Raw genomic sequence first — 19,359 nt, 5'->3', positions numbered from 1 at the left:
GACAAATTTGCAAAAAAGAAATAAGAAAGTAGAAGTTCATCTGTCCTTCACTGCATTCCTTGTTGTTCAGGCGCAAAGCCCACAAGAGTCTTTTTCATCAACCACCAGACATGCTTCAAAGAACGCTGCCTTCATCCGCACGGCGGTGCCATTTCCTCATTCATTAGTTCATCCAGATCACGATTCGCTCACGATGTCTTAGTCTGTTGAACCAGTTTGTGCTTTCAAAATGTGATCACAAATTTGAGCTCAGCCACCATATCTGTTGTTAAGAGTTTTATACAGTGCATCTCTTGTTTAGGTTTCCCCCCCAAAAAAACTTCACAGGAGGTCATTCTCCTCAACCTACCAGGCGTAGTCTTGATTTCAGCTCATCTAGTGAAATTAATGGCATGCATAATACTTCTATATTTGGCATACACCCATAACCCACCCACCCAAAAACCCCTACCCTTCTCGGCAGCCAGTGAAAATAATAATATATTGAAATCCACTCTGGTTAGGCTTATGTTAAAATAGCCAAGCCACAGTCTTGTCTTGTGCCCTTGTTGGTTTAAGCACTCCCCACCACCACCTGCTTACTGAAAATAAAGGTAGATCCCATAGTTTTTATTAACCTCTTGTACAATTCTTCTTTTTTCTTTTGTTCCTGGTGCAAAGGATCACAAGGGTCAGGTGAGGGAGACAGCAGACAAGTAGGATGGTTGTGGTGGTGAGAGTGACGGAGAGGATGTAGGTCCCTGAAAGGTCCTTAAACAGACACCGGACAGCTAATGACCTTGTCCTCTAGCATGACACTGACCACCAGGAAGACGAAGTACAGCATGAACATGATGAAGCCGAGCAGCTTGCTCATGCGCCACTTGCAGGCGGCGATGGAGATGATGACGAAGAGGAGCATGAGGAAGAGGAGCACAATTGCACAGAAGAGGCCATTGGAGCTAACTTGCACAGGTCTCAAGCCGCTGAATAAGGACCACAGGAGCCAGGGGAACGGCAGTCTGCAAGTACACAAACATGCAATCTGTTACAAGCAGACCATATAAGCTGCTGCAAGTCATTGGCAGGCACAGTACAGGGATACATGTCTACATCCTGGATAAAGTGACCCTTTATATGATAGCTGCTTATTTGTAGTTTACATTAATCCAGCCATTTTTTTTGGTCATCATTAAAACAAAGGTCTTAATTTTTTCAAAGCTTTTTAACAGCACTGCATGAAGTTACACTTGCTTTTCACCTTGCTTATATTACTCTCTATAGAACAAATGACCAAATATATAAAGAATTAGCCATGAAACCAAACCTATTCTAATGTAAAGGCCTTGGAATTACAAGAACAAATACATGTAAATCCTTCATTATACCCTGAGCATAACAGAGACATGTGGAAAGCCATCACTTGTCATGCATATGATGCTACAATAAATTAAAAAACACCTTTCATTCCAGGCTTTGAGAAGATCCTAGGCACTGACAAAGTAAGAAGTACTGCTTTCTCTGTGCTTCTTTTAAACATCACCATAAAACTACTTCAGCAATGGTAGATCCAGACTCAAATCATGCTCAGATAACATACCCAACAGTAATGTCAAAGATGTTGGAGCCTACAGAGCTGGATACAGCCATATCGCCCAGCCCCTTGCGTGCCACAATAACACTGGTGATGAGGTCAGGGATAGAGGTTCCAGCTGCTAATATAGTCAGTCCCATAATCTCCTCTGTAATCCCAATGGTCTCTCCAACCTGCAAAAAGAAGAAGGAAAAAAAAAGAAAGTTAAGCTTTAGGGTAAATAAAAACTAATCTTTTGTTCCAGCTATTTTTAATTTCCTTGTGCTTAGAAGCTGAAGGAGGTGATAAAAGTATCACAGACAATCTTTGTTTTAAACAAGACAGCTGTTATTATGTATGAGTGGATGGGTCTTGCAATACTAGGCCATTCTAAATGTCAAGAATGAGAAATGAAGCAAAATATATTTTACGAGAATTATTCTTATATCATTAGGTTGTTGGAGGACTGCTATGATCTCATATACTGTTTCATCCTACAAAGTAGACCGTGAGTTCTGTGTACCTGATGGGCCCACCACACCATTAGGTAGGAGAATCCTGCAATCCAGCAGATGGCACCCAGGAATGTAATGGGGAAGAACTTCTTTGATGACTGGAAGAGAAAGAAGAAGGAGTACTGAGTAGCGTGCGCACGCACACGCGCACACACACACGCGCACACACACACACACACACACACACACACACACACACACACACACACACACACACACACACACACACACAAAATTCTTGTCCCAAATGCTAAGGAATTAAATTCAGTGTTGCATACCGTTTTCCTGACATCAGGCAGCGTTAGCCACAGGGGAAGGACAATAGGCATGATTAAGAGGTAGGTGAAGCGCTTGCGGGTAGATTCAGGCCAGGACAGGCTCAGAGGCTGGTCCTCTTCCTCTTCTTCCTCAGCCTGACCAAAAAAAGACCAAAAAAAGGAGATGCTGGTTATAAAACACTAATTAGAATGACTATTTCACCTTAAAACAAGTGTTGTCTGAAGCCTTAGTGTTTGGCTCACGGGGGTTAGTAGTACTTGTACTGAGTATTCACCCCTTTGCCAAAACAGCCCTGAACTGTCCAGACATGGACTCCACTAGACCCCTGAATATTTGCTGTGGTATCTGTACCAAGATGTTAGCAACAGATCCTTAAAGTCCTCTAAGTTGTGAAGTGAGGCCTCCATGGATCAGACTTGTTTGTTCAGCACATCCCACAGATGCTCGATTGGATTGAGATCTGGGGAATTAGGAGGCCAAGTCAACACCTTGAACTTGTTGTGCTCCTCAAACCATTCCTGAATCATTTTTGCTTTGTGGCAGGGTGCATTATCCTGCTGAAAGAGCCCACAGCCATCAGGGAATAGTGTTTCCATGAAACATGTGTAACATGGTTTGCAACAATGCTTAGGTAGTTAGTACATGTCAAAGTAACATCCACATGGATGGCAGGACCCAAGGTTTCCCAGCAGAACATTGCCCAAAGCATTACACTGCCTGTGCTGGCTTGCCTTCTTCCCATAGTGCATCCTGGTGCCAGATTTGCCCCAGGTAAGCAACGTACATGCACTCGGCCATCCACACGATGTAAAAGAAAATGTTATTTATCAGACCAGGCCACCTTCTTCCATTGCTCCATGGATGCTCACATGCCCATTGTTGGTGTTTTCATCGGGTGACAGGGGTCAGCACGGGCACTCTGACTGGTCTGCAGGTATGCAGACCCATATACACAATTTGAGCTACAGTAGCTCGTCTGTTGGATCAAACCGCATTGGCCAGCCTTCGCTCCCCACATGCATCAGTGAGGCTTGTGCGCCAATGACCCTGTCACTGGTTCACTGCTGTTCTTTCCTTGGACCACTTTTGATAGATACTGACCACTACAGACTGGGAGCACCCCACAAGGGCAGCAGTTTTGAAGATGCTCTGACCCAGTTGTCCAGCCATCACAATTTTCCCCTTCTCAAACTCACTCAAATTGCCAATTTTTCCTGCTTATAACACATCGACAGAATGTTCACTCGCTCCCTAATATATCCCACCCACTAATCACGTGCCATGTTGAACAGATAATCAATGCTATCTACTTCACCAGTCAGTGGCCATAATGTTATGCCTGATGGGTATAGATAACATAAATAAGAAAACACATAACAGGTCCCCTTAAAGAGAGAGGAGTCTGGTGGCTGTGATTTCTGAGACTGCACTGAGCCTGAAGGGCTCAGTCTCAGCAGTCATCAGGGGCTCATCACTGCTGACTGCTGATGTTGGCTGCACTGGCAGACCCCTGGGGTCTGATTGGACCTGCCACTGGAATGCCAAGTGAACCAAAGGCTGTCACTTCCCTGTGATTAACATGAAATGAGATTCCAGAAAAGATGAATAAATCATCGTTTTATCTACCTTACAGACTCTCAGTTAAACATTTGAGTACTTGTAAAATAGTACACCAACAAAGCCTTTTCTATTTGGAAAGATGCCATGGTCCCTTAGCATCCAATTAAGATGATAAGGAGCCATGGGGACCAGCAGAGAACAAGTCCATGCATGCAGGCCAGACTACAACATATGAGTGATCTAGAATTTATCTCCTGCCCTTGTCAGAATAGCAAGGTGCATAAAAACATGCAGTTAAAGGGTCCAGAAGATGCATTGGGAAGAAAAACATACAGTAAAACCGATGCTGATAACAGATGTGGTACACTGGATAATAATTTTCTCAAGAAAATCATTTCAGGACTTAACAAATTCAATCAGATCAGCTAAATAAGGCCAGAGTGGATCAGAAATCTTTAAAGATAGCTGCTGCACGAATCACAAATCATATGGAGCTTATCCTGCTGTGACAGCTACTGTTGTTGAGTATTGCCTGGTAACCTTGGTAATCAGAGCTGCCAAACAAAAGGGCTTGCATCACTTATGTTCAGCATTCTGATTTTTTCCTCCTCTCCATATCCAGATGGCTGCATTGTTGTCTGTTAAAATGCTCTAAAAGGAAAAACCAGAAGCTTTGCAAAGATCAATTTCGGACCAAATCCACTGCTTTTAAAAGATCCAAAGAAATTACAGATTGTTGTTTGGCTCACTGCAGAATCCAAAATGCAGTAAAAGTTTCTTCTTATATTCTATCACGATACTGACAGTCCACACAACACCGTTTGCTCTGCAGCTCTTTCATGGACATGTTGACTGCATGCAAGCTACTGTTTCTGGCTGACGCTGCTCACCATGAGTCCATCACTTGCCTATTTATGATTTGCTTTACTTGCTTTCTGTGCTTAAGTACCCTATTGAGCTGGTGTTCCCTCGTCTAACTTGGTTCCTAAATGCCAGCCCCTTGGGGGCCTTTCCTGCCCTGTGGTGGCTCAGTTGGTAACACTGCCAACTCTGTGCTTAAAGGCACTGACTTTTATCAGACACCACAGAGCTGCAAGGGGAGGTGTGACATTTGCTAATTTTTTTTTTTCTTCCTGGAGGGAAGCATTTGCTCTGGTACCCGGTGTGAGGCAACAAAGCTACAGTACAAGAATTGAAATGGTTGAAAAAAAAAGTGCAGGCACAGATGAACAGCTGCAGCAGCAAGCCTGCAAGTGCAAATGTTGTGTTTGCATTAGTTTACCCAGAGGAAAACACTGCATGCCTCTGATTGCTGATCTGACAGGTGCTCTTCCATGAGGCATGCAAAACAAAACAAAATAAAACAAACAACAAAAAAAAAAGTACAATAATAGGAAAAAACATCTTGGGACTTTGTCTTCAAATAAAATAAGGTCTCAGTCACTTTAATCAACAGATTATTGTTATTTTCATCAGCAGTAATTTCTGGGAGCACACCTCCCCATCCTTCTATGTGCATGCACAGAAAGCCAGAGCAGCCATCAAAGGAAACTACCACATTAATCAAATCAGACTCAGAATTAAAAGGAGCAGCTGGAGGTGAAAATGGGTTGCAAAGCAGCTTGCAACTATGGGCAGGGTAAAGCAACTTAAATTGCGTGCTGCATAGGTTATTGGGGTGCATAGAAGGCTTTCAGATGAGTCATATGCTGACGTGAGCCGGTATTGAGATCAGCCGATTTGCCAGCTGAGCTTGACTTTGTGGAGTGTCTGAACTAAGGCTATGCTAAACCAATTCTTTCTTTTAGCATATTATAAAAAAAAAAAATACCAAGGATTTTTGGTTCAAAGTGCTTGCATTATTTTGTAACTTTTAACTTTTAGTATGAAGGAATCGACAGAATGCAGCCATCTGTTTGAAAGTGCACGTATTTCAGAGTAAGACGCCTTTACGTCCTATGTGTAATTTGGAAAGAAAGCCTCAAATATACAGTTTATCTTTGAAACTTCACCCATTTCCATTCACTATTAGGCTTTCTGACAGCAGTGTCTCATTCTTCACATGAAACATTCATCTTCATAGATGCCGTAACAGCTGCAATGGCATGAATCCCCCCACCCCCACCCCACACACACACAGGATCCATCTGGATATAAAATTCTCATCCTATTTAGGAAAAGAAAAAGCAAGCAAATCTTCAAACTGAATGTTACTTCCACCCATAAACCTCTGAATACAATGTTTTTTTGTTTTTTTCTAATTGCTTTAGCTGTGATAGAAAAGGTAGGATGAGTCATGAGATCCCGTGGTTATGATTTTCTTTAGTTTTCCCGTATGTTATTTAAAGAATTGATTACAGGAGCTTTATGCTCTCATAAATATTCAACATGTAAACTACTGAAAGCAGAAAATCCAGAATATGTTGTTGCAGAAAGACAATTTGCTGTGAGTCATACCCTGAACGTCCTCATAAAACCAGATACATGCACGCATATATGCATATGCACCATGCAATATTGCTTTTATTTATTTATTTTTAAATCTGCTGTTTTAAGAAAAGTATATGACTATTTTTGTCAACTCGGTTCTCATGTGGTTAGTCAGTAAACTGTGTAAAACTCTCCTGCAAATTTTAATATGACCTTAACTATTGCCTTATTCCTCAGTCCTGGTTGCCAAGACATCCTGGAGGAATTGAACAATTAGTATGATGGGGCCTCTGGCAGCAATATGAAGGTGTGAGCTGTTTCCAGCAACTTCCACGCTGACACAGGCAGGTGCACTATGCAGGATCTAAAAATAGCAGCATGCAGGAATCAAGAATGCCAATAAGCATCCAGGTCTTTCAAAGTTTGTGATTCATCACCTGAAAATGGTGTTTTTTAAGATTCCTGTTCTGCCTTCTGCCTAACATTAATCACATTCATATCATTTTTAGCATCGTATCAGGTTATGATGTTATTCTAAAAATGGGCTGAAAGAGGCTGTGTTGCGTTCACAGAAGCAAATATTTTCAGCTTCAGGGCAGTTGTATGAGTAAAAGCTATTATTAACCCAAAGAAGTGAGAGATCAATCTGAAAACAACTTGCAGAAAAGTAGATCAATACAGTCATGTGGGAAATAAGAGCTGTAGCTTCAGCAGGTTTTTTTGTGCTGTCTGAAGCTTTCCTAGGTAGAGTGCTGTGTGCCAGTATCTGTTTTAGAAAAGAAAAATCTTTATTTTTCTTTCAGTAGCACAGCATACTACAACCTCAATTTAAAAAAATCTTAGGATGTTGCATAAAATGTAAATAAGAACAAAATTCAATGATTTGAAAATCTCATAACCCCATATTTTATATTTTATTCATAATAGAACACAGAAACCATATCAAATGTTCTTCTTTTAACAACAGCCCATAAATATCTGGAAACTGAGGAGACCAGCTGCTGCTGGACTTCTGGGAGAGCAATGGCATCCTGTCTTGTCTGATAAAGGATTCAAGCTGTGTAACAGTCTTCAGTCTTCTTTGTTGCATTTTTCATTTCATGATGTTTTCAGTTAGTGAAAGATCTGGACTGTTAGGGGGCTGGTTCAGCATCTGGACTCTTCTACTATGAAGCCATGCAGTTGTATTAGCTGTATGAATTGCAGTATGTGGTTTAGCATTGTCTTGCTGAAATATGCAAGACCTTCCCTGAAAAAGACTTCATCTGGATTTGTTGCTATATTATGTCCACAGTGGAAAAAAACTACTTCCAGATCATGCATAAATTGAATATCTGGTTTTGTTTGTGTAATCTTCCTGAGAACATCAACATGATGTTTCCCAATATTATTTCCTTATTTCAATTTTTCATGTATTTATGAAGACAGATCCAGAATCAGATTGACACTAAAACAGAATCACTTCTAAGTCTTACCTCTGGTAACCTTTTGACTAATCCTTCCAACTATAACAAAAAACAGACAATAATTTGCATTCAGGTGTTTTCAGTCCCATTGCCACAGGTGTATAAACCCAATCACCTAGTCATGTTCACCTTTGCAAACATTTGTGAAAGAATTGGTCAGGATGCCACCACTGCAACAAGTCAGTTTGTGAAATTTCTTCTCCTAGATATTCCACAATCAGCTGTGATTGATCTTATTACAGATTGTAAGTGTTTAGAAACCACATCGACTCAGTTACAAAGAGGCAGACCACATAATGTTACAGAGCGAGGTTGCCGAGTGCTGAGGTTCGCAGTGTGTAAAAATCGCCAACACTCTGCTGACTCAATAGTCAAGAGTCAAACCTTCTCTGGCATTAACAGCAGCACAAAAATTGTGCGCTGGGAGCTTCATGAGTTTCAAGCAGCTCCTGAAGTTGTAAGTGTAGGCGCCTCAGTATTTTTGTCCATATAGTGTCCTTTTATTTTCATGTTGATGCCAAAATCCATGCTTAATGAAGTGCATCATAACTGTGCAGCTGAAACCAATGTCTCTTTTTTTTTTTTTAACATTTGTTCTTGGTAGCTACCTTGTTTGCACGGTCACCTGACATTCCCAGATAAACTCAAAAATTGTACAGGGATTTCACCCAATACAATAAATTGTATTGGGTGAAATATTTTTTAAAGTTCAAATATAATTTAATAACAGGAAAAACTGAAGATTCATTTGGATTTAGAGGAAACCACTGACTGTGTAATAAAGACGGACAGAATCACAACACCCACAGGTTTTGAACTCTGCATCTTGAAGTCTCAGCGTCAGTGTTCTGATTGCCGCAGTACTGTTTGAATGCCACACTTGACCATGTTTAGAGGTAAAGTTATCACATCAGGCTAGGAAGCTTGGGTACCAAATTGGATCCATAAGCGTTAAGAAAATTAATGCATTGCCTCTTTAAGCAGATAGCTATCAGCTATAGTTGTCAGTGTTGGCAAAACTGTCAATCAAAACTGCCATGCCTCTAACTGAGTGACCCACCAGACAGCAGTTGTGAAGGGGGAAATTATCCACACAGGCCAAAACTGTATTTTTGTATTTGTCTGTAAACATAAAGTTGGCCATTTTAACATGGGAATCTATGAGAACTGACTTGCTTTTGGAGCCAGTCTCAAGTGGCCATCAGAGGAAATGCAGTTTTCTGGCACTTCGGCTTTGGCTTCAATTGATTGCCACTTGGAGGAAACACATTATAGTAATTAAAGAACACAAGTACAATCAGCTGATTGCCTTCTTCTGTAGTAAGTTGTCTGCCCCAAGAGAGTTACAAGCTGTGTGATTTCCAGCATCCAGCAACTATCTGATGTGTATTAAGACAGTTTCAGCATTACCAGTGCCAAGATGAGCAGGAACTGATTTCTTATGGATTGTAACTTCATAAACCTGAGTGATTAATCCCCCTGTGCTACACACTTTAACACAGAAAGAGCAGAATTTTGCAGCTTGTATAAAATGATTTGGTCATTTTTATTTAAGTTTGCAGCTAAATCTCTCTTTTTTCTTCTAATGTTCACCCTGATGAAAAATTGTAGCAGGTTCCAGATTGTCTTGGGACTACTCTTGGTGATAGCAATTTAAAAACTGAAAATCCAGCAGGATGACCGACACCCCCGTCTCCTCTGTCTGTTCTCCTCTCAGTATACGCCTTTTGAGCCATTGCCCGCTTGCCCCAGGACCGTCTGCTGGCTTGGCGGGTTGCTGCATCCTACTGTCATCGTTAATGCCAGCAGCTCTAGCGCAGGTGCCATTCTGAGTCTCTCTGAGCCTGGCCACGTGTCAAAGACCGAGTGCGTGTTTGTGTTGAAGTGTGTGTGCGAGTGTGTTTGTTTCAAGCATCCAGCGGCGGGGAGCAGCAGGTGAGTGAGAAGTGTGATTACAGAACTCAGTGGGAGAAGGCGGGTCTTTGGCAAGTCTGGCTGAAGATGGAGGAACTCGCCCGAGTGCATGCTGGGAAATTATCAGCAGTAGTGACCTGTGCCATAGTTGGTGCAACCTTTGCATCAATCACACTCAAGGTGGAACACCGACACAGATGAGAGGCATAAAATATTCATAAATGCCTCTCTTACTTTGATGTTCGCCTCACAGTTTCATTACCTTCTCACCCAGTTAGGTGGACAGGGGGATGAACTGGTATAAATAGATTTTCCCACATACTGTGGTTTGTGCTTGCTCTTTGATTTCTTACCGTTTCGCCCTCTTGCCCTGCCGTTCCATTCATAGGCGGGGTCACCTCCACTTCCACACTGGAGCTGTTCGGAAGGTTCTTATCTGTGGGAAGTTTGAAAGATAATGAATTAGTATAGGTGCCTCTGAAAGACAGTGTTAGTTGTTATGATCTGAAGAACTGTAGACACAGCACGTCTGCAATGCTGTGACTCTGCATCTTTTTAAGGCTTGGGGAATTTTCACACTGTGCTGTTGCATTCAGGGAATTATGAGGTGTGATCAAAAAGTTCCAAGGCTGCATCTGTTAAAAAAACAAAACAAAACAAACTATACCTGTTTATCCTCATTTTGATTCTTTCAAGGTGGTGTCCTTGTGCATTGCTGCACAAGGACACCACCTTTCTGCTCTGTTTATATTTCTCTCTAGAAGCCCCATTCTGGCAACTTGCAGGTATGCATCTGCGTCATTTGAACTTCTGGTTGCTTCAGGTTGAAATTTATTTTGAATGTTGAAAAAAAAACACAGTATGCTCCTGCTCATGACCTGAAGTACCACCTCTTGGCATGAACATTATATAAGATCTTCTATGGAAGGCGATGTTTTCAGGTCTCTCCGTCTTAGCCATAGACAGAGGTTGTTATTTGCTTTCCATGCAAGCAGTGAAATTGCAAACGTCCAAGTGCAAGGGATCTGAATACAAGTAGTGCAGAGCTGCACAAGGAGATGACCTTGAAGGGGATAGTTTATGCTATATACTAACTGATTTAGCAGTGCTAAGATCTCTTTCAGCCTATCAATCTTTTTTACTTAATTTTGATTTCTATTTTGTATTTAGTTGAAATAACAATTTATGGAACTGGTGGAAATCTACATATCAATGCCACGCATTTAAAAAAGTTCTAACAATGAAAATTGTGATAAAAAAAGTGTATTAAGACACACCCATGTGTGTGAACATATATGTGCATATCTGACACTAATGCTATCCTCCCTCATCGTATGCTAGTACCTGGTATAAATCCATTTCAATTGAGGCCAGACTTACTTAACAACCCTTATTAAAATACAAAGAGCCAAAAGCCATGTAATCAGATGATTAAACCATAATTGCTGTGGAAATTGCTTTAATCCAAGTATGGCTGTGACACAATTAGCAGATTCTCAGACAGATAATGTGCCTTGATACCACTTTGGTCCACCACCTGACCTCACTCCCTCGCTAAGATGTGGCAATATTACAGACAAAAACGGGACAGGAATGTTATCACATACCTGCACTGAACTACTGTAATGATAGTAAATATTCTTTTGCAAAAAACAATATAAACTTTAGATATGTGAGGCCTAAAAAGTGAAGTTAGCTGTGATGGCCACCAGTCAAGCACTTTGATTAAGAGGGTATTATGTTAATGTGGTGCGGTTAGCATAATTTTGCCTTGTTGATCAACAGCTATTCCTCCCTTTGATTTTCCTGCTTTGCCTCCATTGTGGCCATGAAAGTGCTTCCTCTGGCCTCCTGTTTGTTCTTTGGTCCAGTGCTCTTTGAAGTGAAAAACACATAAATTACTCTTGGCAGTGACTCTGATTGATTAAATGCTGCTTGAAGACAACACTTGTAATCAGTTTGGCTACTCTTGGTCATGTCATGTTTGTTTAACAACAGATGATCATTTCAGTGGGGAATCTAATAACCAATCCACCTAAGCTGGATAATGCTTATAGATGATGCTTTAGCAACAGCAGATAGATACAGCTACACAATCATCTTTTAGCTATGCCCGCATATCCTGGCAGATTATCAGGGGCCAAAGCTGATCAGAGGTGAGAATGGCAGTGAGCTGTCTGAATAACCAGCTAATACAGTAATGTGCAAAAGTCTTGAGCCACCCCTCATTTCTTTATACAATGCTCAAAAAAAAAAAGGAACAACAGCATCGAGTCAGTTAAACTTCTAGGATGTTGATCTGGTCAGTTAAACAGCAGAAGGTAGTAGTTAATTAGTTTCAGCTGCTTTGGTGTTAATAAAATTAACAACAGGTGCAACCCCAAAACAGGAATGGTTTTACAGGTGGAGGCCACTGACATTTTTCCCTCCTCATCTTTTCTGTTTTTTCATTTAGTTTTGCACTGGCTAGGGTCAATGTCACTACTGGTAGCATGTGGCGATACCTGGACCCTACAGAGGTCTATCCATGGAGGCCTCTACAGGCTAGGCAACAGTACCCTGACTGTCATTAGGTATCGGGATGAAATCCTTGGACCCATTGTCAGATCGTACATGGGTGCAGTGGGTCCTGGGTTTCCTTCTGGTGCACAACAATGCCTGGCCTCATGTGGCGAGAGTATGCAGGCAGTTCCTGGAAGATGATTGGCCCCCACATTTGCCTGACCTGAATCCAACGGAACACCTCTGGGACATTATGTTTCGGTCCATCCTATGCTGCCAGGTTGCACCTCAGAGCTCCTGGACAGGAGCTCAGTGATGTCCTGGTTCAGATCTGGGAGGAGATCCCCCAGGACACTATCCGTTGTCTCATTAGGAGCATGCCCTGACATTGTCAGACATGCAAAAAAGCATGTGGGGGCCATACACACTACTGAGTACCATTTTGAGTTGCTGCAATGAAATTTTGGCTACACAGACGAGCCTGCTGCATCATTTTTTCTTTCACTTTGATTTTCAGGGTGTCTTTGAATCCAGCCCTCTGTAGGTTGATCATTTTCATTTCCATCAAATGATGTGGCATCCTTTCATTCCTAACACATTGCCCAGTCCATATCAGTATAGATATCCAGCATTCTTTTCCCATTGAGATCATATGTGTTCTCAAAGTGTTACTTCAGTTTTTTTGAACAGTGTATTTTGCTATAAATTTGGTTTGACCACCTTTATTCTTCCACACAGCCTGAACTCTCAAGCAGCTTTCTTGTCATTTCTTTCAGTAATGATCTATAGAGGATTGGGTAGATTGTATCTTTGGGTACTTTGGTGTGGGTAGGTGTGTGTAGCCATGCATGCATGCGTCTGTGTATGCATGTGCATAGGCATGTTTGGATAATAATATAACTAGTTTAACTATGAACTTGCAAAATGACATGGGGACAGGACTAGATAAGCTATTGCTTCTTCCTGCTCCCTTTTCGAACACCTTGAGATTTGTTTATAAAATACATTGCTGGTCATTTTATTTATTGATGTTTGTTTTGTATCTGTTGTATATGTAAATATATGTGCATATGCATATATACACATATGTATGTTTTATTTTCCCAAACGTTTTTTCTTTTTTTTTTTCTTTTTTTATTTTGATTGTTTGAAATAAATTCAATAAAATAAAAATAAATAAATAATCTTCAGGAATAGATCTCCAGGCTTCTTGAAGGACATTCAAAGCTCTTTGGATGTTTGCTTCTTTTTGCTCTGGTTTCTGTAAAGATGATCCCATAGTCTCTATGGCTTTGTGTGTAACAATATTTAGATAATCTTGAGGTCTGGGAAGGCCAATTCATTGCTGTTAGTGTTCCACTGCATATTTTTCTATGTAGGTATATTTTTACTGCTTTTGACAGTCTGTTTGGGATCATCGTGATGCTGAAAAATCAGAGGCTTTCCACATGGTATTTCATGGTGGATGAAAATACTTTTCTACGCTCATAATTCCATCAATTTGTTTTGACAAGATCTCCAACGCCACTGGCTAAAATGCAGCCCCAAACCATGACAGAGCCTCCACCATGTTTTACAGATGGCTGTAGATGCTCACAGATGTATCTCTTTCCTGATGTCCTCTGTGCGTGCTGACAATGATTTGAACAAAAATCTTTTAGATTTATCATTCCAAAGACCTGTTGTCACAGATTTTTAGACCAGTTCTTGTATAATTTGGCAACCTCAGTCTTTTCTCCCTGTTTCTCTTCCCTTCCCTTCTTGGCAGCCACTCTTCTACTGAGACCTGATGCACCTCTCAGGTCTTTGCTGGATTTTTTTTTTTCGTTTTCTTAAGAACATTATTTTCAGATACTGTTGTCATATCCAGATATGCCATGCTTTCAGCTAATAACTCTTTCCAAATCACCTTGATGGTGGAAAAATTGTTTTTTGATCCTGTCAAACTGTGTTATATTTGGCAGATTCAACTAAAGAAATGGGGAAAAAAAATTGTGTGGCTTTGCAACAGATTGCTAGTTACAAAGTACCTAAGGATACAATATAAAATTGGTTCTTTATGAAGCTGTCTTATATGGAGACAGAACACAGGCTCATCCCTTGAGTTAGGTGCCTTTTTAGGCTTGAATGATTCATTGTTTCCTCTGAAAATTATCAGGTACAAGGACTGGAAAGACCTTCAGAAAACCTAGGAAACTACTGCTCGAGGCCATTTTAAAAAAATTACAAGAAATTCAGGCTCCTTGGAAAGAGAATACAAAGAATTAAGGGGTGGATCAAGACTTTTCCACAATATATTTAATAAAGGGAAGACACATTTTAGAAAATATCACACTGATGCCACTTAGTCAGTTGCTGGTTGGCTTAGTGTAACATAATGACTAACATTTTGATTGCACAGACAATTTTCAGCCAGAAAATAAATGTATTTCCCATAATTTCAAACTACTCACTTAAGACCTAAGGAATATCAAAGTCTTGTTTACCTGAGCGGCTTGCTACTCCATTGGCCTTTTCACTGTCCTCCACTTGGCATTTCTTTTTAGCAATCTTGTGAAGGATGGATGCCTTCTCTCGAAATTTACCTGCAAAGAAGAAAAGAAAAGGAAAAACACAGCAATGGTTAAACAAAGCGCTGCACACCGTAGCATCTACAAAGCCTTTCGGCCTCATCCCAGTCAGCGCTCCTTCGTTGTCACCTTTGACCCAAGATGGGTCACATTTCAAAAGCACAGAACAAACAGGGTGGTGGGTTTACACAAAACTGCCATTGCAACAACAACACAGTCAATATGACATAGCATATCATATACTGATGATCCTGCAATGTCCTGGTCCTTGGCGGAGGCAAAGCTGAGAGAATCTCTTGTGAAAAGATCTGCCTTCTAGAGCTCAGATTCATTCCTGGTCTTGTTCAATTCTCATTTCAGATCAAAAAAACTCACAAGAGATGTCAGAGGCTAGCAGGGAACTAAAAGCAAACAAAGGTTTGGGACAGCATGTTACAAATAACAAATTTAAAGGTTTCAGGGACTGTGTTCAAAATTTTAATCCAGGGAGCACCTAATTTTATCATTATTATTGCCCATCTGTTTTGCAACAAGAGACAAAAGAATAACTACACACTATGGCATGTGTGGCACATCAGCTAGTTGGAGAACAGGATGTGAATAAAACTGCTGGTAAGTATTAGTTTGTTGATAACATTAATTGATTCCACAAATCCATTCGTAATGACGTGACGCAGTAGACTGTATTGAACCATGACCTTGTGGCTTACATAATTAGCATGCCTTCGTGATATTGTAAATAGTGGCTTATGCAAAGCAATTTTCCCCATGTTTTAATGACTAGCAATAACTGACTGCTGGCATGTGCAGCAATGAGTTTCAATAAAACCCTTAAAGCCTGCAATCCCCCAACAACACACAGACAAATAAAAATATATATAGAGAAATGTGTTTCTAATACCATATTGTGCAGATTTCAGGCTCCTCTGTGCTATAGGTTAGAGTTTAATATTTGTCAACTCAGCAATAGTGGCTGCTGTTGGTATTTTCTTTTGACACCACACTGTAATATAAAAGATTTTGTCTGTAGCACATACTTTCTGTGTGAACCCTGTCGTGCATTCGTGCTTAATTTAACTGTGCGTGTCAATCTTTGCATGCGTCTCCTGCCTCGTCCAAATCACCCAACTGCAATCAATGTAAAAGATTTTTTTGTTTCATTTCACAAATGCATGGCTGATTCGTCAGTGCTTGGCACAGTGATGCGTCAATACGTACTCCGCCCAGCCATGTGAACGCTGTCTGTGACCTTCTGGCAAAATCATTAACCACCCCAAGTCACTGTCGGCCTTCTTCATGTCCCTTCTATCTCACTCTCCATTTTTCTGTCACTTCAGTTTTTCTCACTCGTTCATCTTTGGCAAACACAATCCTTCTCTCACTTTGTCTTTTTGTTGTTTGGCAACGTTCAGCCCCTCTCTGCCTCTCTGCCTCTTTTTTTTTTTTTCTTCCAAACACACATACACATACACATGCACACAAAGACACACACATACACTGGCGAATTTCACATGACAGCCTCGCACATTCCACTGCCTTGACATCACTCACCTTAGGCGGTCACTGTCAGTTAGTTGTGTTAGCGAGTGTGTGTTTGCATGTGTCTATTCATGGATAAGTGAGTGTGACATCATCATCAGGTTACTTGGGCGTAAAAATGGCAGGGTTGGGCTTTCAGCTGTAGGTATTCAAAGGAAATGCTGAACAAACCCACTCTGGCATGACGTTTCAGTTTTAACTGTGATCATACTTTGACAAAGACCTGTAAAAGCAAAGAGTGGTTACTACAGAAGCTGCAAGAACAAAGAAGTTTAGCATTTTAGTCACACCATATTCCACAGCATCTGAGATCACCTGTTAGCTTTACCAGGAGTTTAGCTAGTTTTTCGTCTAAGTTATAACCAGCGTTGTGAGTAACACAAAACAAAGAAACTTGTTAGGGTACTCTGATTATTTTTTGTTTGTTTGTTTGTTTTAACCAATGACACGCAGTGTTAAAGCATAACAAGTAATCAGATAATTGGTCACTTCTTCAAATGGTAAAGATGACAGGATTCACCTTGTAGAAATATTTGTATTAAATACTGCCATGGTTATAATTTTCACATTTTGAAAAAGCAACTGCAAGCTAAGTAAGGCCTCAGTCACACAGGCCTAGAAACCAGTCAGCGACCTCTCGTTGCAAGGTTAAAATGTGTATTCCCCAACTGGCTGACAAGCGGTTGCTGATTTTCATCAAGTGAACTCATTCAAAAAGAAGGTGCTGTACCAAAACCCTCCTTACAACTGCCTTTGTCAGAAGCAGATTGCGACAGTCGCCAATAGTTTGTGTGGAAAAGACTGACCTGTCTGCAAACATATGCCATCTACTCTCCCAAACCAGAAATAAAGACCATTCACCATCAGAGTAAAAACCGTGCCTTAACATGGCAACCACCAATGCATGTCAAAAGGCACAATTTTTACTTTGAAGGTGAATGTTCTCCTTTTCTGGTTTTTGTTGCACTTTTCACAGTTTTACTAATGCTTAGCAAGTAGTTTGCAAGTATTTGCAGACAATTTGTCTTTCACGCAAACTACTGGTGACTGTGGAAAGCTACCTGTGACCAAATCAATCACAGGGAAGTTTTTGGTGTAGCACAGTATACATCTTTGCAACCAACTGGCAACTGCCAGGAACCTCCAGCAACTACTCACCAACTGGTTGTGGATTACACACTAGTGACAGGCTGTTACCAGAGTGTCACTGAAAGTCACTTGGCCTGCTTGAATGGGGTTTTAGCAATTGATTTCACAGGGAATGCATATTTTTCTGTAGTGAAAGCCAGATGTTCGCTGCCTGAATGACTCAGGCCTAATCTCAGCTAGCTACACTGGTGCTGAGGCGCTGTTGAGGAGGAGAATTATGCAAGTGCCATAGAGCGGCTGGCTTTTAGTTTAGCAAAAGCTGTCATGGGGAAAATTAACAAGCTCAAGTAATGGAGTCCCCATGAAATCACCATGAAATGAGGTAAAGTACGCTTAGAAGATACACTCTGGACAACATAACCACACAACTCAAGTTAACTGTAAAAAGGGTGTTAATTTCTGGCAACACTGGCAAATAACTAACACATTACTTTTCTTAGTAGCTAATACTGTAAGGCAAAACATTACATTCTAATGACAGTGATATTGGAGGCTACTTTTAAAAGTAAAGATACCTGATACATTATTTAGAGATAGCATTTTGCCACTTCTGCCCTATTTATAGTTATCTGGAAAAATAGAGCTTTTACTTGATTAAGTATACTTTTTTCCTTTTTTTTAAACTCCAAATTTAAAAAGATGTTTTGTGTGGTTTTTTTTTCTTTCTTTTTTTTTTTTTTTTTTGCATAATAGTTATTTACACAAATATCAAAAAGTCACACTCCACCAAAGTCATAAATATGTATTTACAACAATGTGCTGTTGGGAGACTATAGTGTAAAATTACATTAAACAGATAAAATCCACTGTTAATGTTTAGTTATATTCTTAAACTTCAAAAACATTTAACAGTCCTGATCAAAACAATGACCAGTTTGTGAAGTGTGGGTTAGAAAATGTTGTCATTTCTGCCTGTTACACAACCACTGGGTGGATTAGTCACTCCAGTTTGCCAAATTCAGAAACGTCGCTTCTGGTGCAAGTGCAACCTCCAAGTAAGTGCTGAGGAATGGATGATGTACTGTATTGCTCAGAAACGCAGATGGGCAACAGTGAAAAACAAGCAAAGAAAAGAAAATTTTCCAAAGACCTTGTGTGTTTTCTGAATGCAACATATACAATGTACGTGTGTTTGTAGTTAAACCTGCCCACATTATGCATGTCTTAATTTTCACAGTCAAACAGAAGAAGCATATAAAGCATATGTAAATTTTGAGATTTTCTTAAAATATATAATAAATAAAAGTTCATAATATCACTACACACAGTAACACACAATATGTATGTACATATTCTAAGGGCAGAAAAAATATATATAAAAAAAGCCAAAAAAACAAAAATGGAGACAAAAAGTACACTTAAAAAAATGGCATGGCTACTATGATTTGCACTTATGCCAGTGAAATCTCAGAGAGGTTATCAACTTAAAGCAAAACTATGCAAACTGTGTATCACAGGCAACGAAAAAAATGGGGCTGAATGTGTTGCTTCATGATAAAGATGGAGGGATAAAAAAAAAACAAAAACAAAAAAAAAAGGAATGGTAGAAGCTGTCTCAAAGAATCAAGTAATGAAAACTTTCAGGCTTACCTTCCTCAGTCATTGAGTGATAATATTTTAGTTTCCCATAAGTCCCAAGCTCTACAACATCACAGCAAAAGACACGGGTAAGGCAACAAACACACAGAGAAAAGGAAAAGAGTGAACATGACAGAACAAGACAGATCTGCTGATTCTACGTACATCACATTGTGTACAAAGAGTCACACAAGCACAAGAAGTCACATACAGAGAGACAAAATCTCCCCAAGTCATCACTGCATAAGTGCAAAAACAAAGCAAGGATTGAATTGCAAATAAAAAACATTATGGGTCTTACAGTA

General features: G+C 40.2%; 1 protein-coding gene across 7 annotated transcripts in view; it reads right to left on the bottom strand.

Moving 5' to 3' along the window:
• Positions 1-451: 451 nt before the first annotated feature.
• The window catches only part of slc24a2 (solute carrier family 24 member 2), a 49,819-nt gene continuing 30,911 nt past the window's right edge, over positions 452-19,359 (bottom strand). For 4 of the 7 annotated variants that reach the window (XM_030722542.1, XM_030722541.1, XM_030722543.1 and 1 more), the window contains 7 exons: positions 19,067-19,117; positions 14,705-14,803; positions 10,070-10,152; positions 2,346-2,480; positions 2,076-2,165; positions 1,580-1,746; positions 452-1,001 (listed from right to left, as the gene is read on the bottom strand). In XM_030722542.1, the coding sequence (XP_030578402.1) occupies positions 752-1,001; positions 1,580-1,746; positions 2,076-2,165; positions 2,346-2,480; positions 10,070-10,152; positions 14,705-14,803; positions 19,067-19,117 (875 nt within the window). In that variant the 3' untranslated portion in view covers positions 452-751. The remainder of the gene's footprint in view (positions 1,002-1,579; positions 1,747-2,075; positions 2,166-2,345; positions 2,481-10,069; positions 10,153-14,704; positions 14,804-19,066; positions 19,118-19,359) is intronic. The other 3 variants (XM_030722545.1, XM_030722546.1, XM_030722547.1) reach the window with 1 other exon arrangement.

This window comes from Archocentrus centrarchus (assembly GCF_007364275.1).
Source record: "Archocentrus centrarchus isolate MPI-CPG fArcCen1 chromosome 18 unlocalized genomic scaffold, fArcCen1 scaffold_23_ctg1, whole genome shotgun sequence".
Taxonomy (NCBI): Eukaryota; Metazoa; Chordata; class Actinopteri; order Cichliformes; family Cichlidae; genus Archocentrus; species Archocentrus centrarchus.
The sequence above is the reverse complement of the archived record's forward strand: the minus strand, read 5'-3'. Positions and strand labels throughout refer to the sequence as shown.